This window comes from Mauremys reevesii, linkage group 15 (assembly GCF_016161935.1).
Source record: "Mauremys reevesii isolate NIE-2019 linkage group 15, ASM1616193v1, whole genome shotgun sequence".
NCBI classification, from domain to species: domain Eukaryota; kingdom Metazoa; phylum Chordata; order Testudines; family Geoemydidae; genus Mauremys; species Mauremys reevesii.
In genome coordinates, this window is record NC_052637.1 from 8,048,114 (window position 1) to 8,065,889 (window position 17,776).

A 17,776-nucleotide genomic window follows, 5' to 3' on the forward strand; every position below is an offset into this window, starting at 1 on the left:
AGAAGCTGCTGGAGCCCAGGGGCGGTGGGGCCCCAGGGGGCAGGGTCTGGGGCGGGGGGGGGGTCTGCACGAGCCGGGTTGATCGCTAGGACCCAGGAGCCGCTGGCTGGGAGCAATGGCCGGGCTCGCTGCGTCCCGGCCGCAGGAAGTGACTCGCAGCCGCTGCGGTGACTCTGGCTCCCAGGCTCCTGGCGAGATCCCCGAGCCCCGGGGGGCGGCTGGTGCGGGGAGCCCGGAGCCCTGGCTGCAGCCGGGAGAGGGGAATCTCCAGCAGGGCCCTTCCCGCTGCTCCCCCCCAGGAGCCTCTCCCAGGGCAGAGCCCCCAGCCCGGCCCGGCCCCTGCCCGGGGCCCTGCTCGGAGGAAGGTGAGAGAGACCCGCCCCCCCCCGGCACCCCCGGGCTGCAGGGGGAGGTTTGGCCCCAGGCTGCTCCCCGCGGAGCTGGCTGCGATTCCCGCCCGGGGCCCGGGAAAGCTGCCGCCAGCCCCGGTGGGGGGCGGGGGGAGCCCGGCCGGGCCGGGCTGGGCTGGGGGCGGGACAGTGACACGGGGGAGGGGAAATTGAGGGGGGAACAGGGATGTGTGAGGCCAGGGGCAGGAGGGGGATGGATGGGGGCGGGGGGGAGGTGGCTTGGGGTGGGGGCTTTAAGAGTTGCCCAGCCTGGTGGGGACTTTCTCCAGTGTCCGGAGCCTGCAGGGGATGGGGAGACCCGGGGGAAAGGGCTGGGGCTGGGCAGGACAGTGACTCTGCCCAAGGGGCCCCTTTCATGGACCTGCTGGTGAGTTTGTAGGAGAGGGAGAGCGAGTGTCTGCAGGTCCCAGAGCTGCTGCCCTCGGTGACACCCCCAGGCTCACACTCCTGCTAGCAGATGGGTGTGGAGACGGTAAATAAGGAAGTGTTGTTTACTCCTTCTCATAACACAAGAACCACGGTCACCCAATGAAGTTAATAAGCAGCAGGTTTAAAACAAACAAAAGGAAGTATTTCTTCACACAATGCAGATAACCAGTGGAACTCCTTGCCAGAGGATGTTGTGCAGGTGGATGGTGTCCCTAGTCTCTGTTTGCCAGAGGCTGGGAGTGGGCGACAGGGGATGGATCACTTGATGATCACCTGTTCTGTTCATTCCCTCTGGGGCGCCTGGCACTGGGCACTGTCTAAAGACAGGACACTGGGCTGGCTGGACCTTTGGTCTGACCCAGTCTGGCTGCTTTTATGTTCTAGGCGAAGTAGCTGATCTGTGCACTGGAGAGCAAATGCCCAGGGGAACAGGACAGGCACTAGTTGTCCCAGGCAGAGGGGAGGAGAGAAAAGGGAAAGAGAAGAGACGGAAAGGGGCAGCAGGAGCAGTAAGTGAGGAGGGAGGTTCCCAGCTCCCAGCCCTGCCCGGATCCATTCCCTGCACCCCCTGGGCCGACTGACTCTCCTGGGAACAAGGGGAGGAGCTGACAGAGGAAAAGTCAGATCCTGCCCCAGTCGAGTCATTGCCACTGCGTGCTGGACACTGCCCTTGGGGCCAATGTCAGGGGGAATCCACCACTGCAGCTCCTTTGATTCTGGTCTTTTCTAGTGTTTGGTTCAGACAGTCTGTTACTGGGGGGCAGAGGGGGGCGATTTAAAAGTGTCTCAGGCGGTTCAGTGCTGGTGGGAGGGGCCAGGTCAGTGCTGTAATAGTGACAGGGTTTTCCCAGCATGGCAGAGTCCAGAGTGTCTGTCTGCAGGGAGGGAGCCTGGGGGGAATAGGGGTGTGAAATGGACTCAAGCCCCTTCTGAAACCTCCCCCATCGCCCCTCTCGCCCCGACAGGCTAAGCAATCACATCCACGTGTCGCTCCAGATTTTCCCCATCTTCAGGAGACTGGGAAGGGAAATGGCTGTGATGAAGCCAGCTCAGGTAGGGGATTTTCAGGGAGCTGCAGGGGAGATTTGTTGTAGAGGGGAAGGGGCAGGAAACACAGGGGGAGGCAGAGAGGGGACAGGGTGTGACAAACCTGCTGGGGCATGATTAACCTGGGCCTGATTTTCTGAACAGGCCCCTTGGCGGGGGTGGGAGGGAAACACTCCCCCATTTCTGAAACAGGAAACAGCCCCCTGGGCAGGGCTGGGAAACCTGACCAGACTCCCAGTGCTGGAGCCTGAACCCACTAGCCCGAGGTTGCTGTGAAATTTTGAGAAGTCCATAGATTCCAGGGACTGTTTTGATCATCTAGTCTGACCCACTGTATAACCCAGGCCAGACTAATGAGCCCGTTATTCAATATTTGTTCCCCGCGTAGACGGCAATCAACTCACTCCGTAATCTTTTCTTTGTTTACCTAAATAGCTAGAGCTCCTTGAGTCTATCACAACAGGGCTGGTTTTCTAATCCTTTGACCGTTCTCCTAGCCCTTCTCTGAACCCTCTGCCATTTGTTAACATCCTTTTTGAACTGTCAGTACCAGAACTGGACACAAGATTCCAGCAGTGCCTGCACCAGTGACAAACACAGGGCTGGTCTACACTGTGTGGGGGGGTATTGATCTAAGGTGCATAACTTCAGCTACGTGAATAGCGTAGCTGAAGTCGAAGTATCTTAGATCGATTTACCTCGGGTCCTCACGGCGCGGGATCAACGTCCGTGGCTCCCCGTGTCGACTCCACTACCGCCGCTCGCTCCAGTGGAGTTCTGGAGTCGACGGGAGCACATTCGGGGATCGATATATCGCGTCTAGATGAGACGCAATATATCGATCCCCAAAAAATCGATCGCTACCCGCCGATACGGCAGGTAGTCTGGACGTACCCACAGAGGTGAAATAACCTCTCTATTCCTACTTAAGATTCCTCTGTTTATACATCCAGTTGCATTAGCTCTTTTGGCCACAGCGTCACGCTGGGAGCTCATGTTCAGCAGCTTATCCACCATGCCTCCCATAGAGTCACTGCTTCCCAGGACAGCGTCCCCTATCCTGGAAGTATGGCCTACCGTCTTTGTTCCTAGATGTGTGCGTTTACATTTAGTCATATTCAAATGCATATTTTTTGCTTGCACCCAGTTTACCAAGTGATCCAAAGTGCTCTGAAGCAGAGACCTGGCTTCTTCATTGTTTACCCATCCCCCAATTTTTATGTCCTCTGCAAACCTGATCAGTGATGGATTTTGTTTTCTTCCAGGTCATTTCTTAGAAATGTTAAATAGGATAAGGCAAAGAACCAATCCCTGTGGGACCCTACTTGAAACACGCCCTCGATGTTGATTCCCCCTGTAAAATGACATTTTGAGATCTATCAGTTAGCCAGTTTTTAATCCATGTAATGTGTGCCATGTTAATTGTGTATCATTTGAGATTTTGATTCAAAATGTCATGTGGTGTCAAGTCAAACACCTTACAGAAGTGTAAGTATATTATATCAACACTATTACCCTTGTCAACCAAACTTGTGATCTCATCAAAAAATGATCTCAAGTTAGTTTGAAAGGATCTATTTTCCATAAACCCATGTTAAATTGCATTAATTACATTACCCTCCTTTAATTCTTTATTAATTAAGTCCTGCATCAGCTCCTCCATTATCTTGCCTGGGCTCGGTGTCAGGCTGACAGGCCTATAATTACCCATTTCATCCTGTTTCCCCTTTTAAAAATTGGCACATTAGCTTTATTCCAGTCTTGTGGAACTTCCTCAGCACTTGAAGACTTATTAAAAAATCAACATTAACGGTCTGGCAAGCTCCTCAGCCAGCTCTTTTAAAATTCTTGGATGCACGTTATCTGGATCTGCTAATTAAAAAATGTCTAGCTTTAGTGGCTTCTGTTAAACATCCCCGTGAGATACTAGTGGAATGGAAAGAGTGTATATGATGAGACTGTATCGTCTGTTTTCCCCTCAAATGCAGAAAGGAAGCTGTTGGGATTCCTGTCCCTGTCCCTGCTCAGAGCTCTGCTTCCTGTTTCAGCCTGTGGCTAGTAGGCATGTGGTAAATAAGAAGATTCTGCCTTCCTCCAGCTGCTGGGGGGACAAGGAGCTCTCACCTTCTCCCCACCTCCTGAAGCCTCCTGGCTGCTCTGAGCGGGGTGGGGGTGGGATTCTGCTACTCTGGTCCTCCCGAAAGCTTCTGGTTTTTTGCTTTCCTCTTGTGTGAGTAGTGAGAAAATGGCTGGGGCAACAGGTGCTGAGTTGGGGACTCTTGTTGTTTCAGATGCCGGTGACCTTCGAGGAGGTGGCTGTGTATTTCACCCAGACGCAGGGGGCTCTGCTGGATCCCGCTCAGAGAGCCCTCTACAGGGACATCATGCAGGAGAACTACGAGATGGTGACCTCGCTGGGTAAGGAATTCCCGTCCCCTCAGCTATTAGAAGCCGTGGGGTCTGCGTGTCTGAAACTGGTCGGGTTCTTCCTTGGTCAGTTAGATTAGAGGAGAATGGGTCCCATAGTCCACAGCTCCAGTGCGAGAGAGACTTGCATCTCCATCCCCTCCAAAGCAGTCAGGAAGTCGTAAACCTAATGGACATGCTAATTCATCCCCATCCCTCCAGCTTTCAAGGGGGCAGAAGCCATGTATTGTCCTATCTCTATTAACTCTAACTCACATGCAGAATCCCTGTTGGCCTCCTTCCCCCGGAATGATTCCATCCATGGGGAGGGCTCTGGAGGTTTAGAACTAGGCAGGGGTTTAACACCAGAGCTGTGTCTGCATCAGCGAATCCCCCAGAGTGCACAGATCCTGGAAACTCCTAGTGAGGGGAGGGTCTCCCACCCCAAATATTTGCTTCTCTCAAGGGGGCTCAGTGATCATGCTCCCATCTGTTCAGATTAGTCATGCTCCCAGCACAGCATGCGGGGCCAGGTTAAACTCAGGGAATGTTCCTTGTGACAGATACTCTCCCAGTGCTCCATGGGCCCTGATCTTGTCTGATTTCACCCCCCGAGCAGGATTTCCCATTCCCAAACCTGAGCTGATCGCCCGGCTGGAACGAGGGGAAGAGCCGTGGGTCCCGGATCTCCAGGCCTCTGAGAAAAAGGAGGTCATGCAAGTCACCCACACAGGTGAGGTGTTGGTGAAACAGACATAGAAACTGTGTGGTGACTGAAGGAAAAAGTCGAGACTCCCAAAGATGTGCTGTGAACGAGCTCCCCCAGGTCTGCCCCATCTCACCCAGGTCAGGGCTGTAATTGACAAGTCGTGCCTCACCATGACAGATATCACTCATGGCTTCCCACCCATCCTTTAGCTGTATGCAGTTTCCTCCCCAGCTTTTACTCCTCTGTGAGTGTTTGGGTGGGATGTGGAGGCAGAATTCAATTTCTCAATCTCCCCAGCAGTTACTGTATTGTGTTTTCTCTCTTTGCTATTCCCCTTTCTGTCCTTTATCCCCGGCACAGACAGTGACTCCTGTCTGGATTCTCTCTGTCTCCCAACAGGTGATGAGACCCTGAGTGAGAACAAGGAGGTGAATTGGCAGGTGGAACCAGAGAGGGCCTTTTTGAGAGGAGCTGAAGGGAATTTTTCCCAGTGCTTGGAACAGAGAGAAGCCTGGGGCAATTCGGGTGGGTCAGAGAGGCAGCTGGGAAACCAGCCAAGGAAGAAAGTGGATGAATCCATTCAAGGTGGGGAAGGATGCACAGATCCCAAGGAAACCACTACCCAGCAGACAAATCCCAAGGACGAGAAACCCCACAAATGCCTCGACTGTGGGAAAAGCTTCAGTGTAAGAACCAACCTTATTACGCACTGGAAAAACCACACGGGAGAGAAGCCCTATAAATGCTTGGACTGTGGGAAAAGTTTCCGTCAGAGCTCACACCTTATTACCCATCAGAGACTGCACACGGGAGAGAGACCCTATAAATGCCTAGAGTGCGGGAAAAGTTTCAACGTGAGGTCGGCCCTTATTGCGCATCAGAGAACGCACACGGGAGAGAAACCCTATAAGTGCCTGGACTGTGGGAAAAGCTTCAATGTCAGATCAGCCGTTATTAGACATCAGAGAATCCACACAGGAGAGAAACCTTATAAATGCTTGGACTGCGGGAAAAGCTTCAGTCAGAGCTCCAGCCTCACTAAACATCGGAGGACCCACACGGGCGAGCGACCCTATAACTGCCTTGTGTGTGGGAAAAGTTTTAGCGACAGCTCGTCCCTTATTAAACATGGGAGAACCCACACGGGAGAGAGACCCTATAAATGCCTGGACTGTGGGAAATGTTTCAATCTGCGATCAGCTCTTCTTGCCCATCAAAGAACCCACACGGGAGAGAAGCCCCATAAATGCCTGGACTGTGGGAAAAGCTTCAGTCAGAGCTCAAACCTTGTTACGCATCAGAGAACCCACACAGGGGATAAACCCTATAAATGCCTCCACTGTGGGAAACGGTTTAACGTCAGCTCAGCCGTTATTACGCATCAGAGAATCCACACGGGAGAGAAACCCTATAAATGCCTGGACTGTGGGAAAAGCTTCAGTCACAGCTCAAACCTCACTAAACATCAGGGAATTCATGAGTCAGAGAGAACCTATAAGTGGGACACATTTCAATAGGAAGTCGACCCTTAATACTCATCAGGAGACCCCAGGGTGGGAGAGAGGCCTCAGAAGTGTCTCTGTTGAGGGAAAAGTTACATTCAGAGATCAGCCCTTGTTCCGCATCAGACACGCCACAAAATAGAGAAACCCCATAAATGCTTGGACTGTGAGAAAAGCTTCGGTAACAGCTCAGGCCTTACTTAATACTGGAGAACCCACATGAGAGAGAAACACCTTGAATGTTGGGCAAACTTCCCCTAGTATCTGGCAGCAGCAGATCTGTGCAGGGAAGAAACTGCTGAGATGTCCTTAGCAAAGAAAATGCTCCAAGTGGGAGAAATTCTCTGAGTGCCCTGACTGGGGCTGGCCATGGTGACAAACCCATTTCCTCGTTCCCACACACATCAGGGGCGTCTGGCTCCCAAGGATCCAGCTGCCCATCGCTGGGGGGAGGATCCAGCAGCAGCCAAGCAGCAGCTGGTCAGGGACCCTCTGGGTCTGCCTGGTCTAAGCAAACCCCAGGCAGAGGAGGAGAAGCCCCGATCAGCCCCTCCTCCCTGCTGCTGCCCTGGCTGCTGAGCTGATGGGCCACGGGTGGGGGAAGGGAAAGAGAGAAACTCCTCCAGCCGCTCCCTCTGCCTGGCTGAAGTCCCCCCCCACCCCCCTTCACCTGCTAGCCGGGATCCCCCTGCCATGGAGATGAGGAGGAGGACACTAGGGCCAGGTCCCACCTTCACTCTAGATTCCTGTCCCCATCCCCCATCTTCCACCATCCCCTGGGCTGGGCTCCCGCACTGACCTGGAGCTGTTCTCTGCAGGGGGAGTGTCCCTGGGGGCTGGTAACTCCTCCCCTCCCTGAATCCCCCAGGGCGCTGGGCTCTGGGGGATTAACCATTAAGGGACCAGGGCGATGGGTTCTGGGGAGGACACTGGGGATTGAATGGTTGGGGCTGGTGAAGATGAGACACAAGGGGGTGCTGGGGCTAGCGAGTGTTTGGGGATGATGGGATAAGAGGCGAGGGAAAGCACAGGGGTAGAGAGATGCCTCATCACTCACCCCCTGTGCCCCTTCTCCCTGCCCCCGCTGCATTCACCGAGAGGGACTGATTTCAACAGGGCCTTTTATGGGAGGCCTGGAGATCCCACCTCTGCCTCAGCAGCATCAGCCTCTGAGCATCCATCTGTGGTAGGAAACATGGTTGGGATCAGCCAGCTCATCTCCTCTGACTCACTCCACCCCCCCATCCTACCCTAGACTGAGCCTGAGCATCTAATTCATTCAGACTTCACCATTAGCGGAGTGACTGTTAAAGTCACTGAGTTCCCCCTCTGCAGGTAGGTTCTCTCACTCCCAGCCAGTCTCCCCTTGATCCAGGCCGTGCCGGAAAGCATTTCTTTTTGTACATTTTCTCTCTTACAGACGAGAATTAAATGGATTCTCAAAGAGTTGGAGCAAGGGTAGTAAAACGTGGTGTTTTAGGTACTGTGCTGTTTGAGAGCGATGGGGTGAGTCCCAGGGATTCCCTTTTCCCTCATCACTGTCACGCTCCATCCTTGATGCAGCAGCCTCTGTCCGAGCCTTGGAGAATTTTATCCTGTCCACCCCCCAAAGTGTCACTTACCGCAGTGTGCCTGGCTCTCCATGCATAGGAATCACACTTGGATCCTAAATCAGACTCCTGGAGGTGAAAGTGTCACCGACCTGGGCTGGGGTTGGGGGAGGATTCAGATGAACCCCAAAGCACAAGCTGAGGTTTCTGAGCTTAAATTCCATCTATTGGTAAAGTCGCTTCTGGGCTTTTCACAGCCATTTACAGATCATTTGTCATGGGGAAGGTTTTGGTTTTATTTTGTTTTTTTCTGTTTCATTGTGAAGATGCTAGAATTCTGTAACTAACACAACAGAATAGCGAGGAGGCGCTGAGTGAAGCAGTTAGTCAGCTCAGAAGGAAATGAGTCAGTTTGTTCTCCTGATTGTGAATCTGAAGATTCTCTGGGATTTCACTTTCTGAATGTAAAAGTGTTTCATAGCCCACCCTGTATCGTGGGGTTTTCTTTCCTGAAGGTGTTGGGTCACGTACTTTGATATTTGTTTGGTTTGATAGGTGATGGGAGATGTGATGAGGCAAATGACTGTTTGCCAGAATAGTCCTTTTCCATTTTAGTTTCACCTCTACCCCATCGTGAGATTTTCATGTGGTTTGAACAATGCCAATTGTCAATATGTATCAGCACAAACAGGGTGAGTGCTAGATTTACCCTCCCAGAGGCAGAGACTGAAATGGAGAAGGAAGTTACTGCCTGATCCCTGCAATGATGCGAGATATAGTCGGGAGGTGAGGGGTACAGAGCTGGAAAATTGCACATTTCGCTCTTGAGAGCCAGACAGCCAATACTGAGAACTGTGAACTTGCTGCAGTGGGGCTAGAGAGAAACAGGCAATGTCCTATGATTGCCATGGGAAGGCACCCCTGAAATCTAAAGGGTTATGAATGACGCCCCAAGATGGGAGAGGGCAGCGTCTCCTCATTGCTGAGAGGACGAGGCTGGGCAGATGCAAGAAGGAAGCCGGGGAAGTCACGAGGCCTGAGCTCCCCGGAAGCCAGGCTCACCCCCATCAATGAGGCCAAAGGGAGAGGAGGACCCTGAAATTTTAGCTCCTCCCCTGCCCATCCACCGCAGAGTCCTGGGTGCAGATGAGAGAACCCCTCTGTGCCCCACTTGCCCCACACTGCATCCCTCGAACCCGAGCTCGCGGGGTTTCCTGCTCTCCGATCATTTGCTCTTGTGACTGGATCCCGGCATCTCTCACGGACTGTCTGTGCTTTTCTATCAGCTTTAACTTGTTTCTCTTTCCCTGGTGCCCGCGGGAGCTGGGAGCAGCCCGGTGCTGGCCTGGGACAGAAATGCACCACGCTGGCCTGGGCTCCGGGCCCTGGCTGGGGAGGTGGGTTTAGCTTGTATTTCTCCTTTGGAAATGATAAAGCAGAACATAGTTTCTCAACCTCTCAGCATCTCTTGTCGTGAATAATGAGTCAAAATGGGCTTTCCTGGAAGCCTCTTGGAGGTGTTATTTCTCTTTCCCTGAGCACCACAGACTGCAGATGCCAAAGGAGCCAGCTCTGGGATTTCAGACTCGTCTATGGGTCTGTGGGGAAAATCCATCATTCGCAGGGGAAATCCCTGCTAGCTGTCCTGTCCCATTCACCTCCTGTGGAAGAAGAGTCAGTCAGGCTGGGGAGGCATTTTTTTGAACCTTGGTGGAGAAGCCATGGAGAGGAGTCATGATAACCTGTTCTTTAAAGCGGTGGTTCTTAACCAAGGGTACACACATCCCTGGGATTACGCAGAGGTGTTCCAGGGGGCACATCAACTCATCTAGATATTTGCCCATTTTTACAGCAGGCTACATAAAAAGCAGTAGCGATGTCAGTACAAACTAAAATTTTACACAGACCATGACTTGTTTATACTGCCCCGTAGACTATACACGGAAATGTAAGTACAATATTTATATTCCAATCGATTCATTTTATAATGATATAGTAATGATGAGAAAGGAGGCAATTGTTCAGTAACTGTGGCTGTGACACTTTTGTATTGGTGTCTGATTTTATAAGCAAGTTGTTTTTAAGTGAGGTGGAACTTGGGGGTAGGCAAGACAAATCAGCCTCCTGAAAGGGTTACAGTCGTCTGGAAAGGTTGAGAGCCGCTGCTTTAAAGCACCTTGAAATCCACCAATGCAAGTACTATCTGAGAGCCAGGTGTTCTTCTGATTTATTTTTGGCCATGCAAGGTGAGGCCCTGCACTCAGCGCAATGGCATTTGTCCGTTTGGAAGCAACACAATAACTTTTGATTGCTGCACCTGATCAGTTCTAACATTTCCAGGAGTGTTCCAGGCAGCCCCCGGGAGGAGGCTGCTGAGTTCGGTGAACGTCAGAAAATTCTGAGGGGTAATGGCGGATGCATGGGGCTCTCCAGGTATCTGGTCCCTAGCCCCCTCCGCTTCAACCAGGTCTGCAATTGTCGAATGTCTGGTGCTCGGCTGCCGCTGAGCCCTGGAGGGCCGAAGGGATGGTGATGGTGCAATACCTAACTTAGGTGTCTAGAAAATCACTGAAACAACCCTGGGATCCAGAAAGGCTGAATTAGTCAGCTAGGCTCCCTGTACTGTGCATGGGGAAACCGAGGCACTTAAGGCTGGGATCTACAAAAGCCAGCATGGTAGGCAGGGAGCCTCCTAAGCTAGGCCATGAGAGATGCTGATATGGGGGGTCCCTCAGTCTCTCCTGCAGAACTTGTCACATTTTGCAGCAGTCATACAGAGTCCTTGGGAAAGGGGATGGGGTCTCCCAGGCAGGTGCCCCAACCCTCAGACTGCAGAGTCGATCTCTCGCTGTGGCACAGTGAACGTTCCACCTGGGCTGGGCACGGCACAGGGAGGCCTTTGATGAAGGTCTCCCCAGCACAGACCCTGCTGGGGGAGCAGCAGCTGCTCAGTGTCAGCTCCCAGATCCCAATGGAGGTGGCAGCAGCTCATGACGCAGGATGGAAAACAGAGACAGATGGAGCGCAGCCTCCTTTCTCTGAGCAGGGACACAACAGCTACTGAACAGCTGCCCCCACTCCTCTCCCTGCCAGACCCCCAACCTGGGAGGGGATCAAGTGTAGTTAGGGTTGCATTAAGGCATTAGCTATTTGCTATTCCCAGGTGATAGGGAAAGACTGAGGCAGCCCATTATAATAGGTGGACCCTTATTATCCATTACCATTTGCTGCCCCAGACGAGATGGAGAAAGGTGTGAGAGAGCAAATTATGATGGGAAACCACCCCCACATCTGTCACAATATGGTACCCCTGGACCAGAGGATGGGGAAAGGCAGACACAGCAAATTGTGACAGGGCAGCAAAAGTGACCAGCAGCAACTTGTGCTGGCAGCTGTTTGCAGCCTGACCCTGGCTGGGGTCTGGGAGATCCCAGACCCAGCAGCTGTCACTTTCCATCTAAATTCCTGTAAGGGAGAGTGTGCCAACTTCAGGACAGAGCTGGACACACAGGGGAGGAGCGGGAGGATCCTGCACAAAATCTCTTTTCCAAAGCAAATATCTAAACCTCTGGGTCATTTTCTTTCCCCTTTTCCTTCGAGGCAAAGGAAAACGCACGGAATATGGGTAAATAATGATTTTAAAGCGACCGTATTATATGTTGAGTCTTTGCTCCTGCCCTTTGCTGTTTTGAGCCAAACCTCTGACTGCCAGAAGCTGGGAATGGAGGACAGGGGATGGATCACTTGATAATTGCTTGTTCTGGTCGTTCCCTCTGAGGCACCTGGCCTTGGCCACTGTTGGAAGCAGGGGCACCGGGAAAGGGGCGGGGGGCATGGCCCTCCCACTTTTTGAAAATGGACGGGCCTGGCCTATCCACTTTTCACCATGGCCCCCCAAGGCCTCGCCCCCCTGGCCAGGCTAGCAGCATCATGCTACGGACCCTCACCTGCCTGGGGTGTGGGGGCCAAGAGTAGCTCCTGACCTGTGTCCTTGCCCTCCAGGTCCCCCACCCAGGGCAGGTGGAGAACAGGTTGCTCCTCACAGCTGCCCGGCTGTGTGGTCTTACCATGGCCGGGCTGTGGCTCTGAGGCCCGGTTCCCCAGCCGGAGCCAGATTCGGGTAAGAACCACACTGGTAGCTGTGGGGGGGCTGCAAACACTCCACCTCTCCTGTATGGTGGGGCCTGCACGGCGGGGTCACGGGCCAAAGCTGCTCTTGGCATCCCAATCCCAGTGGGTGGAGGGTCTGCAGCTCCCAGCCCACTCTGGCTTCTGGCTTGGCCAGGGTCAGGGCCTTGGGCAGAAGGGGTGGTGCCATGAAGGGGGAAGGGGTGGAGGCCCCTGGTCCTCCTCTTTTTGGCAGGAGAAGACCAGGATATTGGGCTAGATCAGGCATGGGCAAACTTTTTGGCCTGAGGGCCACATCTTGGTGGGGAAAGTGCAGGGCCATGAATGTGGGGCTGAGGCAGGGGGTTGGGGTGCGGAAGGGAGTGTGGGGTATGGGATGGGATGCGGTGTGCAGGAAGGGGCTCAGAGCAAAGGGTGCGGACTTCAGGAGGAGTGTGGGGTGCAGGAGGGGGCTCAGGGCAGGGGGTTGGGGTGCTGAAGGCAGCTCAGAGCAGGGATTTGGGGTGCAGGCTCTGGCCTGGCACTGCTTATGTCAAGCGGCTCCGGGATGGCAGCAGGGCTAAGCCAGGCTCCCTGCCGGCCCTGGCCCCACACCGCTCCCAGAAGTGGCCAACATGTCTGGCAATGGCTCCTGGGGGTGGAGTGGGGCAGGTGGGTCCGCGGTGCACTGCCCTCGCCTGCAAATACCACCCCTGAAGTTCCCATTGGCCGTGATTCCCCATTCCCAGCCAATGGGAGCTGCAGGGGGCAGTGCCTGCAGGCACCCCTCTTTACCCCAGGGGCCGCAGGGAGATGCTGCCGGCTGCTTCCAGGAACAGCGTGATGCCAAGGCAGGCTGGGAGCCTGCCTTAGCCCTGCTGCCCTATGAGACTGGCAATCCCGCAGGCTGGATTGAAAGCCCCACGGGCCGTAGTTTGCCCTCCCCTGGGCTAGATGGAAATTGGTCTGACCCAGTGTGGCTGTTCATAAGAACGGCCATACTGGGTCAGACCAAAGGTCCATCTAGCCCAGTATCCTGTCTTCCAACAGTGGCCACTGTCAGGTGCTTCAGAGGGAATGAACAGAACAAGTAATCATCAAGTGATCCATTCCCAGCTTCTGGCAAACAGAGGCTAGGGACACCATCCCTGTCCATCCTGGCTGATAGCCATTGATGGACCTGTCCTCCATGAACTTACCTAGTTATTTTTTGAACCTCTTATAGTCTTGGCCTTCACAACATCTTCTGGCAAAGAGTTCCACAGGCTGACTGTGTGGTGGGTGATGAAATACTTCCTTTTATTTCTTATGTTTTGCTGAAGTTTCTTGTTTCCTTTGCTCTTGTCTTCTGTTTGTAATTCCCCCAGCTCTTTGCATCTATTACTTTGCATCCTGTGGCTTGGCATTCTGGGAGTTCCCAGAAGGTGGTTAGCTCTGGAAAAGGAACCTGTTGGATCTTAGGAAGGTTCCCTGGGGATAGAACAACACAAGGCTGGAAACCTAGCAAAACAGTGATGACAACTTAAGAAACATAGCTGTAGGTCTATTCTACATGCTTGAATTGCAACGTTGCATAAGCAGCCCGGCTAGCTCAGTCGGTAGAGCATGAGACTCTTAATCTCAGGGTCGTGGGTTCGAGCCCCACGTTGGGCGAAGCGAGTTCCTTTTTTTAAAAAAATCGTGCGAGGTGTTTTAACCATATGTTCCCTGGAAGTAAATGTCTGTCTGTAAAAATGGTTGTTTCAACCATCTTCCTATTTTTTTAAAGAAAGCAAAGAGAGAGAGAGAGACAGAGAGACGCGAGATGCCAGTTCCTGCGCCAGGAGTAATGCCACCCTGTTTCTTACAATCGAAAAATAATATTCTGATCTCCTCTTCTTTCTTTTTCTGTCTCAGCTAGAACAGAAAAACAGACCAGCTGCAATTCCCTGTCATCCTTTGTCTCAGTTGACTGGGTTGATTATTAAGGGGAATTGCTCTGGAGACGGACAAACAGCTGATGGATAACTTGAATCACAAGAAAAGGTTCAGCAACAAAATTAGCGAATATGATTTTTCTCTCCGGCAAAATGGAAAAAAGGTGGTGTGTTGATTGTTCTTTTTCCTGTGCATTTATTAAACATGCAATCAATTATATCTGAAACAGCAGAATCTAAAATAAGACTATGTTAAAAATTTTGCTTTATTATTATTATTATTATTTTAAGTGCTTGAAACAAATGGCTCCCACAACTTCAGTAGATTTGCCCCAGGGCTGCCTTTGGCCTAACACTCATTAAGGATTTCAGAAAAACAAAAACACCCCTTGGATTTATATTGATGTGCATTGCAGTGTCTTTTATACTGTTTCATTTTTATAAATATTTATAGAGTAGATTTGTGTTCGTTAAAGTTCTTAAAGGGAGACTGAAGTTAATTTTATTTGAAACTGACTAAATTTTTTATTCAGTTTTTGAGGGAACAGCCATTAAATGGCACAACCTACACTTTTTTTCTTTAATGAGGGTTTATTGAGCTCCCCTTCTGATGTAAGTTTTATAAATGTAGTTTCAGGATGAGAGAATCTGACTAAACCAACTGACTATAACAGGAACAATGAAATTGACTAGACACAAACTTGTCAAAGGCAACAAGTGAACACACTGAAAAAAAAGAAAAGTAAGATTGAATAATGCCGGCATATTTAACATATTTTATCCTTTATAACAAAACATTTTTGTTATGATTTGCTGAAGTTGCTTCTGATTCACCAAAACTACCTGGGAAATAAATGGAAAGTGGCGTATTTGGTTAAATGTTGAAACTGCTTTTAGTTTAGCAGAAGTTAAATAGCATTAGAAAGCCGGTAGCTGCCAATCTCTATACTAGCATGTTAGTTTTTCAAAGCCATGGGCTTGTATCCCAGTAGGGAATGAGTTTTATTCCGTACAGCAGTGGTTTTCCCACACAAAACCCTATTTTAAAACCGAAAGGATTAATTTGAATATACTTTCCATTTATTCTTTAACATGATCCACTTTGAATTGTCATAAAGCTGATACCGTAAATAATTCAATTCTTAATCTTCCGTCTGTACAAGTCCTGTGTATTCACTTTCAAACCCATCAGCCCTCGGTGTATTACATGTCTCTTATCATTTAAAAACAACTAATATACAGAGTTGATCCCAGACTCCTTCGGGGCAGGGTTGCTTTACACTGAGTGTGTCTGGATGCTGGAGTTTTCAGGCTTATCCTGTGCGCGTTGTTCTTTCCCCATGCGTTTGCCTGTGTTCTGCCTGGATCCTGAGGAGGCTCAGGGATGTGTCTCAATTCTGATCCGCCAAAAGTGTCTATACGGTTATGTCTGACTTGGAACTTTGAACCATCCAGGTGTATTTTTTGTAACCTTCCTTTGTTATTCAGGTCTTCTCAATTCAGATGCTGACTGCACCAAGCAAGAGAAGTACAAGCAGCCTGGGGTTGAAAGCACTAGCATCCTCTGTATAAAATAGCGAGCTAGATTTTTTTTTAGAAGCGCAGATGTTTTTCACAAAAAGCTTTGTCCTCCCAGTTCTGCTGAAACCAGGTACTTGTGGGACTGAATTGCCTGGATGCTGAGGGATTCTAGCATTTTGCACAGCTGTTGTGTTTCCAATCTGCTGCTCAGACAGTTACAGGTACCTTGTCTGGACTCCGAAGACGCCAGATGTGTTCACGATGACTGCGTTTGATAGACACCAGGCGTTTGTACCAGTCATCCTGCTGGATGAATTACTTTGACTGGATTCTGCCACTTGTGTCACACTTGTGCCCTGATTCCTGACTGTTTCACACTGATCACCCTTCAATTTTGCCACCAACGGGTGTTTTCAAACTTTCTGCCCCCTGCATTCTTCCAGATCTAACTGGTGCCCACATCTGGCTGGACGCTGGTCTTTGTTTAGCAGCCATGCTGCATGCACGGGTGTGAATGAAGGGGAATGTTACACAGGGGGAAATAAAGCAGCTTCGGTGGGAGGCGCCTTTTAAACAGAGGCCTGTGTTATGTTATCTAGCAGCAAAGAAAACATCAGCCCTTGGCTAGAACAGGCCTGCAACTCTCACACCAATGGCTGTAGCCGTTGTAAAGAAAGACGCAGCCAGCTGGTTTCTGTAGTGTAGTGGTTATCACGTTCGCCTCACACGCGAAAGGTCCCCGGTTCGAAACCGGGCAGAAACAGCAGTCACCTTTTTTTTCCCCACCCTCCCAGAGAACAGGTTTCGTTTTGCAGCCTTTCTTCGGGCACCTTCATTGCTAGGAATTGCCATATTTCTCCACCTTCGTCTTTCCAAAGGGATAGTTCACGGCAGATCTTTAATCAGCATGTCCCTAAGCCGCCTGAAGCGCAGCAGACTAACTGAAAGGATGTGCTACAACTTGATCTAGTATTTAGGTGTCTTTGATTTTGTCCAGAATTGCTCAGTTGACTTTCAATGGGATTTGTGTCCCAGTAATGGTTCTGATTGTTGTTTTGGGAGGACATGAGCGCTGGGCTGTGGGTACCAATAACAGAGAAATAAACCGACCTTGGGTATCGACCAGCGTTTTCTTTGCCTTTAGATTATGCGTTAAACTGGAAGGGGAATAAAAGGCTTGGAGACAAATTGAAGGAAAGAGGCTTCCTGGTTATTGACAAGTTCATTCAGACAGGGAGCAAATAGTCTTATAGTTCTCACGCTGCAGACCGGTTTGTGAAATCCTGTGTGGTTTGTGGGTGTATGGGGGAGGGGGGTTAATCCTCAGCATTTTTTGCTGCATGACCTTTATTATGGTCAAATTCTGAACTCAACCTGTTTTCCACTGTATCTTGGCAGGTATGTTCACAGTGGCTGCCTGAGTCTTTCTGGACACCGATTTCCCCCCCCACCGCAATGATCATTCGCCTTGCACTGGAATCCATGTGTTTTCACCATTATTTTTCCCTGCACTGGAATCAATGTGTTTTCACCATTATTTTCCCTGCACCGGGCTCATACATACGGTGGCATTCAGGAGCAGCCATTCCTGTTTAAGCATGTGTGGACATTCTTATCCCGGATTAAGGCCCATTCTGTGTAGTTTAACACTGTTGCATACAGGAGCAAGGTAATTCTGGACTAAGTTATTCAGGACTATCCCTGAATCACTCCATGGGTTTGCATAGTGTTAGCCCCATGCGTCTTCACCCTGTTCTTGACTAAATCCTTCCCTATGCAGCCAGGCATTTGGGCAGTGAATTCTCAGGCGTTCAGATGTACACGCGTGTTCATTTCTCAGGGGTTTCCCCAGTTATTGTGTCTGAAATATGTCCTGCATCCCAGCGGGAAGGCAACCTTCATGCCTTCTTCAGCAAACTGCAAATATAGACGGAACTACATTAAGAGTCTAGGGTTAATCTTGGAGAGGGTCTTGTGTCCAGGAATGTTTTCCAAGCGGTCATCTGGGAGAAGAGGCAAACTCTAACTTGCGGCAAATCAACAGGCAGAGAAACGACACACCTCTTTCTGAGTAATCCCTGCTAAATCTCAAGTATTGCCACAGCCGCCCGGCTAGCTCAGTCGGTAGAGCATGAGACTCTTAATCTCAGGGTCGTGGGTTCGAGCCCCACGTTGGGCG

At 51.0% G+C, this 17,776-nt stretch overlaps 1 protein-coding gene and 3 non-coding genes across 4 annotated transcripts; all 4 read left to right on the forward strand.

The window, feature by feature from the left end:
* The first annotated feature begins 4,249 nt into the window (after positions 1-4,249).
* Positions 4,250-9,501, forward strand: LOC120383962 (zinc finger protein 501-like). Its single transcript, XM_039502284.1, has 3 exons — positions 4,250-4,304; positions 4,912-5,025; positions 5,401-9,501. Exons 1-3 carry the CDS (start codon positions 4,271-4,273, stop codon positions 6,516-6,518), a joined length of 1,266 nt encoding a protein of 421 aa, XP_039358218.1. The 5' UTR covers positions 4,250-4,270; the 3' UTR covers positions 6,519-9,501.
* Positions 9,502-13,740: 4,239 nt separating this feature from the next.
* Positions 13,741-13,813, forward strand: TRNAK-CUU. The gene has a single exon. It is a non-coding gene; the product is annotated as a tRNA-Lys (tRNA).
* Positions 13,814-16,287: 2,474 nt separating this feature from the next.
* TRNAV-CAC lies at positions 16,288-16,360 on the forward strand. The gene has a single exon. It is a non-coding gene; the product is annotated as a tRNA-Val (tRNA).
* Positions 16,361-17,703: 1,343 nt separating this feature from the next.
* TRNAK-CUU lies at positions 17,704-17,776 on the forward strand. Its single transcript has one exon. It is a non-coding gene; the product is annotated as a tRNA-Lys (tRNA).

What these genes read in the sequence shown, in the direction of transcription:
- LOC120383962 (XM_039502284.1), top strand. Translation starts at nt 4,271, where the DNA reads ATGCAGGAGAACTACGAGATGGTGACCTCGCTGG. An exon ending in CGAGATGGTGACCTCGCTGG is followed by an intron (nt 4,305 to 4,911) that starts GTAAGGAATTCC and finishes CCCCCCGAGCAG; the next exon opens with GATTTCCCATTCCCAAACCT. An exon ending in CATGCAAGTCACCCACACAG is followed by an intron (nt 5,026 to 5,400) that starts GTGAGGTGTTGG and finishes GTCTCCCAACAG; the next exon opens with GTGATGAGACCCTGAGTGAG.